Here is an 18,991-nt window from a genome sequence, read left to right on the forward strand (position 1 = left end):
CCCCATCACAGTATCAATACAGCCGTCACCAAACTCTCCAACCAATACATGTATCGATTTAAGCGGTTCTCAACTCTCCATCAATACAGTAATCCGATATATATCGGTCACCAACTCTCCAGCACTACAGTATCGATATATCGTTACCAAACTCTCCATCCAATACATCGATATCGATTATAACGGAATCCGAGTACCAACTCTCCTTCCATGATATCGATTATGAATCAATAACTGATATATCTCAACATCTCCCCCAATACAATAGCGGTCATCCAACTCTCCAACTCTCCATCAATACAGTATCGATATATGAAGACGGTCTCCAATACGTTTCGATATATCTCTCCACCACATACAGTATCGATATATCGGTCACAAACTCCCCATCAATACAGTATCAATACAGCCGTCACCAACTCTCCACCAATACAGTATCGATTTAGCGATCTCCAACTCTCCACCAATACAGTTTCGATATAGCAGTCACTACAACTCTCCACCAATACGGTGTCGATATAGCGGTCACCAACTCTCCACCAAAGTACAGTATCGATAATATCGGTCTCCAACTCTCCACCAATACAGTATCGATTTAGCGGTCTCCAACTCTCCACCAATACAGTATCGATTTAGCGGTCTCCAACTCTCCACCAATACAGTATCGATTTAGCGGTTTCCAACTCTCCATCAATATAGATCGATATAGACGGATATAGTATCGATGTCATCGGTCACCAACTCCTCCATCAATACAGTATCGATATATCGGTCTCCAAACTCTCCACCAATACCGGTTTACCGATTATAGCGGGTCTTCAACTCTCCATCAATACAGTATCGATTATAGCGGCCTCCAACTTTCCATCAATACAGTATCGATATGAGCGGTCACCAACTCTCCATCAATACAGGTATCGATGTATCGGGTCCTCCAACTCTCCATCAATACATAGCGATATAGCGTCCTCCAACTCTCCATCAAATACGGTATCAATATATCGGTTCACCAACTCTTCACCAATACAGTTTCGATATATAGTCGGTCACCCAACTCTACATCAATACAGCAATCCGATTTAGCGGTCTCCAAACTTTCCATCAATAACAAGTATCGATGTATCGGGTCACCAACTCTCCAATCACTATAGCATCGATATAGCGGTCGACCAACCTCTCCATCAATACAGTATCGATGATATGGTGGTCCACCAACTCTCCCCCCATCAAATACAGTATCCGATATATAGTCTAGCGGTCTCCAACTCTCCATCAATGCAGCATCGATAGAGCGGTCCACCAACGCTCCCATCAATATAGTATCGATATAGCGGCCACCAACTCTCCATCAATTGTAGTATCGAGAGCGCGGTGTCATCAATTCTCTCCATCAATACAGGTATCGATATCGCGGTCACCAACATCTCCATCAAAACAGTATTCGATATATCGGTCTCCAACTACCCGACGTCGTTATATTTGATATAGGACCTACATTGTTTGCTGGGGATCTCAACAACGCCTTCGAGTGTGAAAACAGGACAAGTACTACTACATGTAAGTTAAAAAGACTTGGTACTTCTGATTATGTTCCTTTAGTTAATTATAATGGAGATGAGTTCCACCTTTATATATTTGCAAAAAATGAAACAGTAAATTAGCTTTGCGAAAAATCTTGTATTGCTAAAGACCAGTATTACTCTGAAAAATCAAAAATTTATCAAAATAAAATATATCGTTATTAATTTGTTTGGCTATAAATCTGCGTTCTCTGTCTGCATGGGAATTTGTATTTTTATTGCTCTTCCTCCTTTTTATGGCCTCTTGTAGCACATGTATGTGACTTTTGTGAATTAAGAATTTTCGGAATTGTTGGAGGTTGGATTTTCTTCTATAAATTAATATATTATAATGAACTTTTAACTAACTGCCTAATCAATGTGTTACATATAACATATTCACGATGTAAAACAAATGTGTATGAAACGTATATATGGACAAATTAAAAAATACTGTATATAAATAAAAGGAATTATATTGAGGCCATAAATGTATTTTATTCTAATGTAGATACATAGTATATTTAATTGGAATTCTATTAACCGGGTCAACAAAATATAGTACATATAACATGTAAGTATACAACAGTTTTTATCATATACTTAAGTATATGTTTTTATATCAGAGTTCCTTCCAGCGTTTCAAACATGAATTTGAAATTATGAAACAGTAGCATAGGGATTTAAATGTAAATAACATTAACTTTTCGGCTTACCAGTAATCAGACACACATAATAGGTGTAGCATTGTTTATACTTTCTGACAGAAGTAGACATGTGTTAAATATTATGGAGCACTGACGGTGGTGTAAGGGAAGTAAAAACTCTGATAAATCAGAATGGGGAATTAATGAATATTACCGATAAACGAATTGAGTGAATGAAAACAAATAATAAATAAATATAAAAAAAAAATAAAGAAAAATAACACGCATTTCTTCACACGGCAGTGATTTAACGTTTCCGGATTTCATCTTATGACTCCTGAATTTAGAATCGCCCCGGCCTGACCCACGTGATTACTGGAAAACAAAAATGAACACGGGAGGCGGGTAAGTTTGCATTGTAGCATCACATTATAAGTTTCGCTGGTTATTTCGAGTAACATTGACTATAGAATAATTCTATATGTTTATATTCAGTCATTGATCGTCATTAAATAATGATTTCCTTTTGTAAAATCTTCATCGACGCATTCGAAATTTCGAATGATTTCCCGACATTACTTTGCCACTAGGTAAATTTGATTCATAATCCATTGTTTTGTTGTAGATTCGCATTCAAGGGCTTTGGAACCCCCGCGACAAGTAAGTTATATGTATGATGTTCATTTGGGTTGTAAGCAACACCTGTTAAATGTAAAGCTAAATTACCAGTGTCGATAAAATACAGTCCACCATTTTGGATTTTGGATTTAAGGGATTCCCCCTATCTAAAAATAGATTTATACTACTGCAGAACGTCAAGCTTGTGTTAGAATGTATTGTTTATAGTAATATTACGTCCTTTTAATGACAGACATCATACCTTATGGTTTTCATTGAAATGAAACCAGGTTAAGGTAGAGTGTGGTAGGTAATTTTGCACACCCGGCATTGTGATTTTAAAAAGACCGTCCATTCAGCGACGTCACCTTTTGTAAACGTGGCTAACTGATCCCGGCAAACATATGGGATATCTCCATACTACTTCTATTACAACTCCGCTTCTGAAGTCGGGGCATTCTAGCCAGAGTGTAATAGGGTCATAGATTTATTTGTTGGGACCCCAAAATGAACACTTCACCGTCAGAACTAACAAAATTACGTAGACCGTTAAAATTATAATTGAATACCTATCCTTTTGCAGAATAGAAAATAAACTTATTACATAGTATATGGATCAGAATGTAATATTACAGAGTATTGAAATTGGAAACATATGAGTTATCGAGCTTCATAGTCCCTCCTTCACAGACAACCCCCACCAACAAGGAGGTAGATTTTTTGAACGTCAAGCTCTTGTGAGTTAAATCTATATATATTATAATCATTAAATATTACCAAAATATTTACTATTGTTGATGTTTTAACTTTGATGTTCACCAAGTCATGGTGACATAATGTATTTTACCTATATGATTTTTCATTGAAATGAAACAAGATTTAACACCTTTGGTTTAAGGTAGAGTTGTTGTGGTCACGTTTTTATATATATAGATACTGGCCAATTTTCTTTTGCACACTTAATTTGTTTCTAAAAAGCCAATAGATCTAGAGAAATATTCCCCCTGCAAAAAAAAAAAAAAAATTTTAGTGAATTACGTAGACCGTCCATTCTGATGTGTACGTCATTACCTTTGTGAAAACGCATCCGCTATCCGGATCATTAACAACCGTGAGAAACATATTTTAGTTTTCTCCGTGAACTCTACCTATTACTACTCCGAAAACTTCTGAAATCGTCATTGATTCGAGCCAATAGTACGTTAATTACACATAGTTACAATGGAGGACCCAAGAAGTTGAACACCAACCAAGCAAGGTGAAAACTAGCCCACGTCCTGTGTAAGTAACAGAGGATTTGAATGGAAAACCGTTTTAAGTAATTATAATTGTTAATGTCCTATCTTTTTTGCAGCAATAGAAATAAATTTTACATAGAAAAAAAATTAGGAAGTTTTCTGAATCGGAAAGGAAGTTGGGGTGTAGTTGAATGGAAACTGAATGGTTAGACATTTAGAGTTTCGTGAGCTTTTCACAATAGGCATCTCCTTCATAAGATACCGGTATAGGTCAGGGGACGATACACCGAGTGCATCGGTGAATCGCGGTACACTTTAACACGATACAAGAATCGGTCCAATGAATGTAAACATTTGGACAGCCAGTTTATAAAAATAATGGGCGTTAAAAAGATCGATAAAACAAAGACAGTATGTAAAGCATGTAAAGCAGTTTGATCTTAAGTACACTGGAAACACAACCAATATGTCAAAACATATTGCGAGGCATCATCCGAACATGCTGTCAAATACGTTGTCAAATCCGCCACCAAATAAAAGTACTACCACTACGAGTATAAAAACGGAGCCAGGTACCTCAGGTTGTGGGCAGCTTAAGCTATACCGACGTAAATAAAGCAAAATATGCATTTAATTCACCAAGAGCCAAGGCAATTACCAAGGCCAAAGATTTGGGTTTAGTTTTTCTTATGGCCAAAGATGTAAGGCCCCTGTCGTTGACAAGTAAGTTTTTCTTGACATATTTGAAATGCACTCAAAGAAGGTGAGTTATTGGTAGGTACTGTTTACAATTTTACCTTCAAGTAAAAACATTTCTCAAACTTGTGAGAAGTAATTTTTTTTGTATTATTACGGCGCAACTTAAAAGCCTGAAGTTTAGCTGTAAGAATGTCAAAGCAGGTATCTTCATTTGCCGATAGTCAGCATTTTTACCTGATAATTTGTATTTTTTCAAAGTCTCAAACGTGATATTCTTGTCCGACACCAAAAGTGTTAAAACTGGGAGTGATTTTAACAAAATGTTTTAGTTATTGATCATGTATACATAAAGAGGTGCTGTTATTACCCTTTTTTCATCTTACATGTAAAATCAGGACACCATTGGAATTTTTCTTTATTACTGGATTGTGCAATTTATTTACATAATGTACTTTTTTGTAAAGTGAAATCGAGGCAATACACGTGACTTTCAAATAGACAATTTTCCCTCTGACATAACAATGTTTAATATATCAAAACCTCATTACTCTGAATCATTTATCTAAAATATCCGGCAACACAACTACAATGTAGACACATACACATTAATTTGGACCGTGGGAAAATGAAAGTTGCCCATACAGGTGTTTTCAATTCTTTTTGTAATTGGAGCAGGTTTCATGCAGTGTGTTTATATAGTAACGACCGTATTTGGCAATCGACAACAGCTTTTGTCTCCTAGAGAAGAAATTATGTAGATTGTTTTTAATGATTTTGTTCGCTACGTTGACCAAACCAAGATACATAGGGCGCGTTTTACTGTAAGTCAATGGGTTCAAAACTTTTACTAACAATGATGATCTTTCCCCTGGAATCTTGTATATACATTGGAATGCATTGTTGGGAGTTTTCTTTCGTTTTTTCATTCCATGAAATAGTCTACAACTATTTCGTCAGGCTCAATGCAATCTATATTTAATTGATTTCCCCATAGAAATTACACTGTATGTAAAGGTGGACAGGCATAACACGTGTAATCTACTCAATTTCCATGGTAACATACTTAATGTCTCCAAACATGGATATACATGTAGCAGCCCACACTGCTGACCTATCACTGCACATTAATTATTGGATGTTTCGCCCACACGATAAATTAAGCTTGTCAGCAAGGTTTGAAAAGTAAATTCAATGAGTAGACTGATGGGTAGGATTTGAAAAATAGTAAGCTTTTTCCACAGATCTACTACTGCCAAAGCTGCCTTAAAAAGAAATCAGAAACTTCATAGCTATATCAGAGCACAAACTGATCCAGGATGTACAGACTAGATGGAACTGCAGCTTTGAAATGATTGAGAGATTTTCTTGAGCAACAAGCCCCCATCATGGCAACACTGACCGCTCCTGAAATTAGAAAAAAATGTGAAGGATGTTATTACTCTATCAAATGAGGACATTACACAAGCAGAAAATGTCATGAAAGTGCTTGAGCCTCTGGAAATGGTGACTACTGTCATGTGCTCAGAGAAAGCCCCTACAGTAACAGTGTCTTTGATCTATCCTATGAGAGCTATTCTTCTAGACAGCATTAATGAAAATGCTCAGGACTCTGGTCTTATCAAGGAAGTGATGTCAGCCATTAAGCATGATTTGAAGAAGAGATATAGTAGTGATGAAATGAAAGAATTCTTGTTGATTGCTGCAGCAACAGATCCACGGTTTAAATCCCTCCCTCGCCTAAACACAGAAGAACGAGAGGCTGTATATTACAATCTGGAGTTAAAAGTCATCTCGACTGACCTGGACACTGCAGGTACTTTACATATTTACAAAAACATTCAATATTGATCATCTAATTTCATGTTTTTATCAGAAGTGTAAATATAATTTGGTCTGTAAAAAGATAAAAGATGAACATAAATTGAACATTTTATATTTGTATTTTATGATAGTAAACATAATTATATCTTGCAGATGTCATTTCCTAAAAGCTTGAAATAAATTCAATTGATCAGCATATGGTATATTTATATTTTACAGAAAAAGACTGAACCAGATCTAGAGCAACCAAACTTACCACAGCTATCTGTCCCTGATCAAATTGAAGTAAATGGTATGTTATTGCTAGATAATCTTTTGTAATGTCAATATTCTGTAATTTCGAAATTGTCAATTTTAACTTTAAATACTTACAAAAAGAAAACAAAAACAAAACAAAACCAATATGATGTGTTAGGCCTATTTATTAAAAATTTAACATATTTCTTCCAGAAGAAGATGAGGATTTACCATGTCAACCAAAGATGTTGAAGAAATCAGCTTTAGAAGAGTTACTTGGAGATGTCTATGTGGTTTCGTCAACTCCTGGAAAATCATTGGACGAACGTATAAAACAGGAAATTGAACTGTACAAAAAGGAAAGTTCTTCTCAGTTGTCAGAATGCCCTCTCTCCTGGTGGCAAGAACATTGTTTTAACTTCCCTCTACTTGCTAAAGTAGCTAAACAAATGCTTGGCATTCAGCTACTTCCGTCCCTAGTGAGCGTGTATTTAGCACTGCCGGTGACATAGTAACCGCTACTAGAAGTGCTCTTTGTCCCGAAACGGTGGATAGACTGATTTTCCTGAAGAAGAATCTTTAGAATATAGAACTCTTTCTGTTCAAAATAGTTGGTGTTAAAAAAATCAATAAAAATTGATTCCAGAAGTGGTTTTCACTGGTTTATTGCTTTGACAATACCATAAATAAATAGAGTATCGTGATACGTATTGGATCGTAGGTGAGATATCGTGAGACATATCGGATCGTGCAATCACTGTATCATCCCCGGTATACTTATATTCGTCCGGAAACGGGCAAACAAAATACAGAAATAAAATTTATGGAAATTATTTTCATTTTATTTTGTGTTAAAATCTTAACTTATAATTTGAAAGATGCTATAATGGAAAATAATTCATTTTAATACAGTATCACACAGAGCAAATTATTTGTCTCAGAAAAAGCTGATATATTTCCTACTGAATTAGATTCTTTTTAAAAGTTTGAGGTCAGGTCTACATATACATGTAGCTTTCAAACTGGTTTGTTATAGTTTATATATAAAGTAAATGAAATCATCAAGATATGTAATTATTGTGTTATCTGGTATGCTCCAATGATTTTATAAAATGTTGACAACTAAGAAGGGTGAATGAAAAACATTAAACATTGAAAAGTGCTATGGATTCGCCTATTTTTTAACATTTTCAGGCCAAAATTTAAGGGGTATTAGGAAGCAAATCGGTCATATTTTGTTAAATAATGCGGTGAGGTATACTTTTTATTAGCTTTTCTTATTGCAAATAAGCCAATCTTCATGGAAATTCTAAAAAATCAATTTTTCTTGAGATCATTTTTTCAGAAAAAAAGAAAACATGACTAATATCACTAAAATTTGGTCCGGATTTAATTTTAAATAACGATATTTTGTTTTATTGTGGAAAAACCAGCTTATTGGATATAGTTATGAATTCTATATCACCTACTGAAGGTATGAACATGTTACAGGCATATCATTAGCTCACCTGCCCGAAGGGCAAGTGAGCTTATGCTATGGTGCAGCGCCCGTCGTCCGTACGGCCGTCCGTCTGTCCGGCGTCAACTTTTCCATTTAAACAACTTCTTCTCCAAAACTAGGAGACCTAGAGTCCTGAAATTCGACTTATAGCATGCTGGGATAAAGAGCTACCAAGTTTGTTCAAATGAATGACCTTGACCTTCATTCAAGGTCACAGGGGTCAAATAGGTGAAAATCTTTAACAAACTTCTTCTATATAACCAAGAGGCCTAGAGACCTGAAATAAGACCTGTGCCATGCTGGGATGAAGGGCTACCAAGTTTGTTCAAATGAATGATCTTGACCTTCATTCAAGGTCACAGGGGTCAAATAGGCTGAAATATCTTGTTAAGACTTCCGTTTCATAACCAAGAGGCCTAGAGACCAGATACTTGGCCATGTAACATGCTGGGATGAGGGACTACGAAGTTTGTCCAAATGAATGACCTTGACCTTCATTCAAGGTCACAGGGATCAAATAGGTTAAAATCTTTAAACGACTTCTTTTTAATAACCAAGAGGCCTAGGAACCTGATATTAGGCCTGTGACATACTGGGATAGAGGGCTACCAAGTTTTTTCAAATGAATGACCTTGACCTTCAAAAAGGCTAAAATCTTTAAACAACTTCTTATTCATAACAAAAGAGCCTAGGGACCTGATATTGGGCCTGTGGCATGCTGGAATAAAGGGCTACCAAGTTTGTTCAAATGAATGACATTGACCTTCATTCAAGGTCACAGGGGTTAAAAAGGCTTAAATCTTTAAATGACTTCGACTTAATAACCAAACAGCCTAGGGACCTGATATTAGGCCTGTGGCATGCTTGGATCAAGGGCTACCAAGTTTGTTCAAATGAATGACCTTGACCTTCATTCAAGGTCACAGGGGTCAAATAGGCTAAAATATTAACAAATTATTCTTAATAACCAAGAGGCCAAGGGACCATATATTAGGCCTGTTACATGCTGGGATGAAAGGCTATCAAGTTTGTTCAAATGAATGACCTTGACCTTTATTAAAGGTCACAGGGGTCAAATAGGCTAAAATCTTTGAACGACTTCTTCTTAATATGTGCTTGGACATGATATAAATTCTTATTCGCTCTCCTATTTGTTAAGTATGAGCCATGTATGATTACCAGATAGCAGTTGAGCGATTCGGACCCATTTGGCCCTTGTTTTATATCAAGTGGTTTAATTACTTTCTTTAAATTTCTTTACTGAGATTGGCTGTATCATTCCAATTTTGTTTTTCAAAACAAACTTATCCTGAAAAGTTTAGCTAAATATGACAAAATCACATTGAAAGGCCTCCTTTAGTCACAACATAAACAACAACAACAGTGATAATCTTTCTGAAATTTAGACAATACTCACGAAAAATTGTCAGGTGTGCGAAATTACATACTGTGCAAAATTACGTACCCTCACTCTTAAGATTATTTTAATGTTGTTGAGTGATGTCTGACATCTTATACCTTATGCTTTCATGTTTACAGATGCTCCTGCAGCTACAGCGGCCACACCAGCAGCTGGAGGAACTGCCACCGCTGCAACAGGAGGCTTCAACTTTGGTGGAACAAATTCTACTCCATCCCTTGGGGGCCTTGCTGGAGCAGCAGCGTCTCCCCTTGCAGGGTTCAGTACACCCGCCTCTACCAAACCCCCTAGTCTCCTGACTCAAACTTTAGGGACAGCTAAAACTACTGCTGGCGGCGGCTTTTCCTTTGGAGGTGCAGCGACTCCGGCAGCCACTAGTACTGCTGCCCCTTCTCTTCTTGGGACCCCAGCTACAGGTGGATTGTTAGGATCTGGGACGTCTGGTGGACTAGGGACAGGGACACTTGGTGCCACGCCTGGGACGACATTGGGGTCTGGTGGTGGTAATCTGTTTGGATCAGCATCCGCAGCAAAGCCACAAGCCACCACTGGTTTTAGTTTAGGTGCCACCACCACGACAGCAGGAGCCACAGGTGAGTGTTTATTAAATCATATACAGTTTGTCCTATATTTCTGTGATCATGCCAATTTTGTTTTTGTTTGGTTAAGATGACAATTTTATATATTATAAACTTTACTTATTTTATATTGGTTGCGAAACAAGTTATACAACTTATACAAATAACTTTCGAAGGCCCGGATGAAAGGTAAAGGTGAAAGGCAATTAGCTTAACCACCACACCACCCAATCACGATTTTGTTAGAGGCCCACTACCTTTCCGGAGCAAAACATAAAGGTTTCTTAAAAAACATTAATAACATCAGAAAATATATACCGATGGCCTAAGATGAGGTTACAACACCAAACATAAGCAAGATTTCCTGCGTAATATATGATAACAGTGGAGAGTCATTTCGCCGTTTTGCCGTCTGGCGCAGAGATAGTCAACTACCGCGCGGTATTTAGGACGACAGCGGGAAACATAAAACGACCCGCGTTATGAAAATTAACATTTTATTTATTTTAATAAAATTGTTCAGAAGGTGATGATACGTGTAGTATTATCGGTAAGTTAATAACTTCTGTGACTCTACAAAATTATCGATCTCGTTTTTCATTCCCATTTTAAAAATTAAAAGCCGTTTCAGAAAGGTAGTGGCCCTTTAAAAGTGTTATTTTGTTATGTCCTTTTCTACTATTGAAATAAAGTTTTAATACTGAATTGACTGATGTTTTGACATTATGATGAGGGTACCTGTTTTACCTTAGGCTATAAGGATACCTTACCGGTTTTGCCTTTGAATTGTTGATCAGGGTACCTGCAGTTGTCATGTTTCACCTTTGGCGATGAGAGTACATGTACTTATTATGATTTGCTTGATGTGATAAGGGTAATGGTACCTGTTTTGCCTGAGGTGATGAGGTAATGAATTTTGATCTTACAGTATGATTTCTTTTCTTTTGTCAGGTCTTACATTGCCTGGATTAGGAGGAATCAAACCCAGCACTACAACAGCTGCTGCAGCTCCTACTGGCTTCAACTTTGGTGCCAAAACCACAGCGGCAGGTAATTCTTGGGATCTATCACAGATCAACTTAGAGGCTGTATGGGGTGTTGAACATTATTTGAAATAGTACAATTATCAGTTAATTTTGGATGACTTAACGAAGAGAAGGAAAAATATATAAAATCAATCTTGATTCCTTCAGCGATGATATAGGGAAAAAAAATAAAAGGTTTGTTAAGGGTCCTCCGGTCCTACCTAGAGTTTACCCCGACCCTAAACTTTTAATCAATAAAAATTGAAAATCTTGTGATGCATCTTTTTAGTTTGCATCTGTGGCGAAGTTCCTCAACTTTTGGGACTTTTTGCAATCAAACGCACCCGAAAAATGGCGGCCAACCAGACACGACAATTGAATTATGAATGCATGGCAATCACCAATTAATTAACACCTCATGCACAATATTCTAGGTCCTGTTAGTGGGTAACTTTGGCATGTGGCCCACTGTGTTAGCGTGTTATGTCAGTATTGCGGTGCCGGTGAGTGACAGCGCTAAGTGTTTAGGTTTTGTCTGGGTTATAAATATCGCTTGTAAATTAAATATTTTGTTTCAATCCAAACTTAGTGTACATGTTTTAGTCTATAGACTTTTAAAATTTACAAGAATAATCTACAAGCATATGTTTTGTTAAATACATTCTGCATATTTCAATCGGATTATGAATGCATGGCAATCACCAATTAATTAACACCTCATGCACAATATTCTAGGTCCTGTTAGTGGGTAACTTTGGCATGTGGCCCACTGTGTTAGCGTGTTATGTCAGTATTGCGGTGCCGGTGAGTGACAGCGCTAAGTGTTTAGGTTTTGTCTGGGTTATAAATATCGCTTGTAAATTAAATATTTTGTTTCAATCCAAACTTAGTGTACATGTTTTAGTCTATAGACTTGTAAAATTTACAAGAATACTCTACAAGCATATATTTTGTTAAATACATTCTGCATATTGTCAAAGAAGTTTGAAATACATGTATAATAAATATGTACATATGAAAATGAAAAAGGCAAGTTTTTCCATTATTAAAGATGCCAAATTGACACAAGAAAAAAAAGAAAAATTAGAAGACAATTATTGTAAAGGACAAAGAGACAATGTATAGCAGCATGTTAAAGTATGGTGAACAATATAAACTTACTTTTAAATGCACATTTGACAATATCTTCCAAATACATTAAAGTGAATAGTCGGGCAAAAAAACCCAGTCTAAATGCCTTCATTGGCCTTCCAAAAAGTCTCACATATTAACACGACGGTCAAGTTCTGCTTACGTTTCCCAGTTCTGACCATTGAAATAAAGAGAAGTTGAAAGCGAGGCTGCGTGGAAATGTGACCACGGACGTCACCGGGAGGACGTTTTAGGATTCATACTTTAAATTAATTTCTTTGTACGCAGACAGACTTTGACGAGAGATTTTATTTTTCTATTTCATAAGAAATTATACTGGATACATTCACACCATTTTTACTGACTTTAGTTATCCTTGCCCGACTGATCACTTTAAATCTGTTACATGAAAATTATATAAAATATTTAAAAAAAAGTCTGACCTACCTACCCCATTTTTTTAGCCTAATGTGACCCTGAACAAACATGATTTTTTAGCCTAATGTGACCCTAAACAAACATATTTTTTTGGCCTAATGTGAACCTAAACAAACATATTTTTTGGCCTAATGTGAACCTAAACAAACATAATTTTTGGCCTAATGTGACCCTAAACAAACATATTTTTTTTGGCCTAATGTGACCCTAAACAAACATATTTTTTTGGCCTAATGTGACTCTAAACAAACATATTTTTTGGTCTAATGTGACCCTAAACAAACATATTTTTTTGGCCTAATGTGACCCTAAACAAACAGAATTTTTTTGGTTTGATGTGACCCTAAACAAACATATTTTTTTTGCCTAATGTGACCCTAAACAAACATAATTTTTGGCCTAATGTGGCCCTAAACAAACATATTTTATAGGCCTAATGTGACCCTAAACAAACATACTTTTGGCCTAATGTGGCCCTAAAACATAATATATTTTATAGGCCTAATGTGACCCTAAACAAACATATTTTTTTGCCTAATGTGACCCTAAACAAACATAATTTTTGGCCTAATGTGGCCCTAAACAAACATATTTTTTTTTGGCCTAATGTGGCCCTAAACAAACATATTTTATTGGCCTAATGTGACCCTAAACAAACATATTTTTTGCCTAATGTGACCCTAAACAAACATAATTTTTGGCCTAATGTGACCCTAAACAAACATATTTTTTTGGCCTAATGTGACCCTAAACAAACATATTTTTTGGCCTTATTATCTCATTCACCCTAATGAACTCTTTCAGGCTTTTATGCATGAAGTGTACCTTCTTAATCCCATTTTTCTTTAGCAAAAGTTCTTTACCTTCTCACACCTTTGCATTAGCTAATTATATATATATATATATATAAGCTTACAGGTTGACTGAAATAGCATTTCCATTACAGGCACAACAGCTGGTACAACTGCAGGATTTGGTGGGCTTGGTGGTGTGGGTCTAGGTGGAAAGACCACAACTGGCCTAGGGGGAGCCACAACTGGCCTAGGGGGAGCCACAACTGGCCTAGGGGGAGCCACAACTGGCCTAGGGGGAATTGGTGCGACAGGTGTTGGAGGTACAGGGACTAGTGTTTTCAGCAACATCCCAACCAAACCACAGACTTCAGGTCTCGGAGGAGTGGACCCCAAAACTTCACAAGCTGCTACAGGTAAAGTCTTATCAAAATATGTGCAGTGGAATCATGCCTTATCAGCCAAGAGTAGTAACTTCCCTGAGCTGTTGGTACCATCTTGGTCAATAGTTGAACTGTCAAGAGGTTTTTTTTCAGTCTCTAAAGAAAATGGTCACTATGGAATGACATTAGACTCATATAGAGCCTCAAATTACACACAGTGAATTAAAAAAGGCATACTGATACCACAGTTAGCAATGTGAAGAGTTCTTTTGAAATTCATTTGACTTCTTGAGGACATTAGTTAAGATTTTGAATGTCTGTTAACCAGCTCACCGTCATTTTCTTTCGATCTATAGGGTAATTCACATTGTGAGAATTGTTATCAAAGATAGTTGTATTCTTAGTTAAAAACTAAATGTCTTGGATGTAAATCAGGTTTTTTGTGCTGATAGACAATATGGAAGAAGAACAGTGATATCTTGCTGTTCTATGGTGGAATGATATCTTATTTGATATATTCTTTTGTTACAGGTGACACTGCAGCAGATGCAAAACCAGGGTAAGATCTTGCACATAAAACTCCTCTCTCGCTTTAGACATTAATCTAGTTATTTATCATTTAGCAAAACCAATTTAAATATAAATTTTCACATAAGTTACAAAGGTAAAAAAACTTCAGTTTTGACTTCGGTTTGACTTTTGTTTTGAGAAGTCTAAATATAAACATTCTGTGTCGTGTTTGAGGTTTAAAAGTAGACCACACTGTGTCTCCAGTCTTCACACTGGAATATTTACCACTGTACAGTATCTATATATATGTTGCTACTAAACCCGATGTATGATATTGTCCATTAATAACATTGGCAAATAGGCTCTGGTGTGCTTATACCACAATCAGAGTTCAAGGGGTCAAGAAATGACTGGGTGGATTTTATGTCAGTACGATAGTTCACTAAAAAATATAACATATTTTGAAAATGGATCAATATGGAAATATTTGAAATATATTTAAATGTTGTACTTATTGTATATCCTGTTTTATTGATGGGACTATTACATCTACTGTAATTGTTATGGGAACCACCAGAAGTTGCAAGAACTCAACTCTTTCCTGCCAAATTATTGGCTGTGCCATCAAATGATATTTTTCACTATACAAACGTATTACTTTTATTTTCATACTTTATTTTTCACCCTTTTTCTTCTTATAACGGGAATGTCTATATTAATGTAAATATAAGCATTGGTTGTTACATGTTTGACATGCATTGGTGTGTAACATACATTGGGTGTTCTAGCATATCTATCATGGTGCGCTAACACACACCCTATCATGGTGCGCTAACACACACCCTAACATGGTGCGCTAACACACACCCTAACATCTTTGGCTATGTTAGAACACCCAATGTATGTTACACACCAGTGCATGTCAAAAATATGACAACCAATGCTTAATCAAAAGTAGGTCACTGTGTCCGACTCTCCGGTCTTCACACTGGATCAAAAGTAGGTCCCTGTGTCTCCACACAGGATATTGTATTTTGAAGAGCCATCAGTTATTAATATTTACTATCAACCGAATTTCTTTTGTCGCTATTGAATTTTGCAATTTTCATGTCACAGCATTTTCAATGTGATTAAGTTTTGCAGGTTTAAAATTGAATGGCCATGGAAATAACAAATACATGTAATTTAATTGTGTAAGAATTCTGCAGTAAGGAAATCAATACAAATCAGAGACTTATGATTGTCTTTCATTATATTTCACTAGATCTGATAAACATAGAATAAATCAAAACTTATTTCTGATGTAGAGATGGCAAAGCTCTGAAGAAGACATTCATCCCTCAACCCATTGTAGAATCTGTAGAGGAATTCAAGTAAGTATGAAACATTTGAATGTACACATATCAAATTCATGCAGTGTTTGTATTATCTCCAATCGTATTATCTAGTAATGGCTATAGATTCCACTTTATGTCACTTTTTGTCACTTAGCATTTGTTAATACCGTAAAAACTTGTGTAATTTGCGCACTTTTTCTGTGCAAAAATAAAATTTGAAGTTGGGGGTGCTCAAATTATATTGATAGAGGAGATTTAAAAATTTTATGGGGAAAAAATCTGTCCATTCTGAGGGGCTGACGATCTATGAATGTTGAGGTACCGCTCTATGTATGGTAGCCATTTTATATGATAAAAGGTATTAAAGATTGTAAAAACAATGCCTCACCTATTAAAGTGGGTTATCTAAGGCTAATTAAAGTGTTAAGTTATGATCACATTGTCTTGTTTCCATTTGCCCTGAGAATTCAATGGCGACTGACTGAGAGCATGGCTTCTACTGACAGCAAGCGATGTATACCCTGTGCACCTCGTAGTATAATGGGACAGCCACAATCAGTGACTTTGGCCGGGTCAATCTAGTTTACCTGTATTTTTTTTAGGGGAGAGAGGCTGTAGAGAAAGTCTGTAGAGAGAGTGTGTGTGTATACACAAACATACGTATACCCCAGCTGCAGGCCGTGTGCAAAAAGTCAAAAACACACGTGGGATTTATAAGATGCCTAAACTGACCTATATTTAGGACTTTTAATAAGTGGTTTGCAATTTTATTACTGCAGAATTAACAAGCTACAAGGTTAGTGACATATTCAACCGTATTGATAAATATAATTAGCCATTAGCTTTGCACATGGAACCTTACGTAGGGCCCAGCTGAAGGCCGTGTGCAAAAAGTCAAAACACACGTGGGATTTATAAGATGCTTAAACTGACCTATATTTAGGACTTTAATAAGTGGTTTGCAATTTTATTACTGCTAAATTAACAAGCTACAAGGTTAGTGACATATTCAACCGTATTTATAAATATTATTAGCCATCAGCTTGGATCTGGTACCGTACAGGTAGTGAGTTACTCGCAATGTGATTGTTGCAAGCTAACATACGTATCCGCTAGCCGATTGCTGTTGATTGTTAATGATCTCAAACACACTAATTACTTATTGTGACAATTTTAAACAAATAGATTCAAATCTTTTTAAATGTTCCTGATTACTATTCATGTGTAATATCTCAAAGCATTGACATGTGCACGGAGTACGGCGGACCGGACCGCCGATGTTTTAGACATCTGCAAGATATTTTAGTTTCAGGTTAAGGTGGCCAATAAAAGAAAACAAACACGATTCGGTTTTAATATGTTATTTCTTCTTAATACAACACTTCTTTGTGCAAGTTGTCAAGCATTTCAGGGGAATATTTTGCATTGAAATTGTCACCTTCATACATCGATTTTGGGACTCCCTGGACATCGTTTTTTCCAAAAAAAATTGATGCGCAAAATATACTGATAGTAGATTTTTTTCAGCATTTTCAGCCCTAAAAAGTACCAGCGCAAATTACACTGGTGCGCAAATTATACAAGTTTTTACGGTAAAAGCAGCATTTTCCAGACGGTAGACATGAAAAGGTGCATTCATTATGTGTTAACTAAAATATAGAAAAGATAGAAGATAGCATGTTGATATTGATGGAGTACTCATAATAATAATGATAATTTAGAGGCCACTATTGCAGAGAGTTTCTTGGCATTGTGTCACACATAACTTTCCGTAGCAGCCACATTTTAGTATGTCAACAGATGAAAGTAGAAACCAAATTCAGCTATCAAATTTATAGTCTTAAGATGTAAATACTAACTGCCTTTTCAAAACATGTTGTGTAAGGTTTAGATTGACTCAATTAATGTTAATGTATATATAATCTTTCTTCCTTATCCTAAGAAAATTCAGTAACAGGATGTGATTGTAACTAGATAAAATTAATTTTGGTGATGAAATTATGGCAAACAGTAATAAAAAAAAAAAGGTCTTGGATATTACGTTTTGTGGACAAAAGTATATGAAGCTGGTATATGCCTTGATAAATAATGTCATTTCGTTGACAGGAAGTATGTCAAAGAGGAAAAATCTGTCCAGGATGGACTTGCTCGGATGTCGTCAAAGCCAATGTATAAAGTCCAGGAGGATGTTATGGCTTTAAAACAGCTTCTGTCTGTCGTTTCTAATGGTGTACAAAGGAACACCTGTGCTGTGGAGAAACTCAAAAGGGAAATGACACAAGTATGTATAATAAGTTTTCATTCGACATACCTGTCATATGTAGAATTTTCATTATTGTACTGAAATTATGTATTTTTGAGGGGAAAAAAACCAATATTAGAATGGCTTCATAGACATATCACAATGGCATTACCAATTCCTCACTTAGTTATACAGGGCTTAATGATTCTGATACATTTTTGTAATAGTTTAAGTTTAAAAGTTCTTTTAACTTTAAGATCTAATTGGCGAGGATCACCTCGCCATTGTGATCGTGGTTGCAAAATTCTCTTTCAGTCAATTTCCTCAATATGATTGGCTTAGAACTTGCTCGCAGATACTAGCGCTCCTAACGGCAGTGTATTCAACAACTTTGATTTTACCGGGAATTTTAAATAGCAAATTTTGAATATGAAAGTTACTGAAATAAGCGTATCTGTAATGTTGAAATAGGAGAAGTAGATAACTGCTTTCATATCCTTACCATATACACTATCCAAATGATCTTAGGTTGGAAAATTTTCACTTGAATTGTTTACAATGTATCTAGACTTTCCGTCCCGAAAATGTTGTTAACAATGCATGAAGACGTTTCGTCCCGAAAATGCTTCGCTTCGCCCCACGCGTTTTGTCCCTACTAGTGACAATTATCCCGCAACGGAAAAAATGAAATCAATGTTTCACCTCAAACATCAAAATTTTTACAATAATGATTTTTGTAATTTGAATCATATTAGTTCGGGAGCAAATAAATCTCAGGACGAAATGGAGATTTGTTTATCACGGCTGCGTTATGCC

At 36.0% G+C, this 18,991-nt stretch overlaps 1 protein-coding gene and 1 long non-coding RNA gene across 2 annotated transcripts; both read left to right on the top strand.

The window, feature by feature from the left end:
• Window positions 1-2,555: 2,555 nt before the first annotated feature.
• Window positions 2,556-18,214, top strand: LOC138311543 (nucleoporin p58/p45-like; the record flags this gene model as incomplete). Its single annotated transcript, XM_069252853.1, has 8 exons — window positions 2,556-2,611; window positions 2,832-2,866; window positions 9,860-10,333; window positions 11,270-11,368; window positions 13,859-14,119; window positions 14,618-14,645; window positions 15,904-15,969; window positions 18,040-18,214. Coding segments are annotated over exons 1-8 (1,155 nt in total), but the record flags the coding sequence as incomplete, so codon positions are not given.
• On the top strand, window positions 5,879-7,805 carry LOC138311547 (uncharacterized). The gene is made up of 3 exons (XR_011206680.1): window positions 5,879-6,574; window positions 6,802-6,874; window positions 7,033-7,805. It is a non-coding gene; the product is annotated as an uncharacterized lncRNA (long non-coding RNA).
• Window positions 18,215-18,991: the final 777 nt, after the last annotated feature.

Source organism: Argopecten irradians, unplaced genomic scaffold (genome assembly GCF_041381155.1).
Source record: "Argopecten irradians isolate NY unplaced genomic scaffold, Ai_NY scaffold_0045, whole genome shotgun sequence".
In the NCBI taxonomy this organism is placed as follows: domain Eukaryota; kingdom Metazoa; phylum Mollusca; class Bivalvia; order Pectinida; family Pectinidae; genus Argopecten; species Argopecten irradians.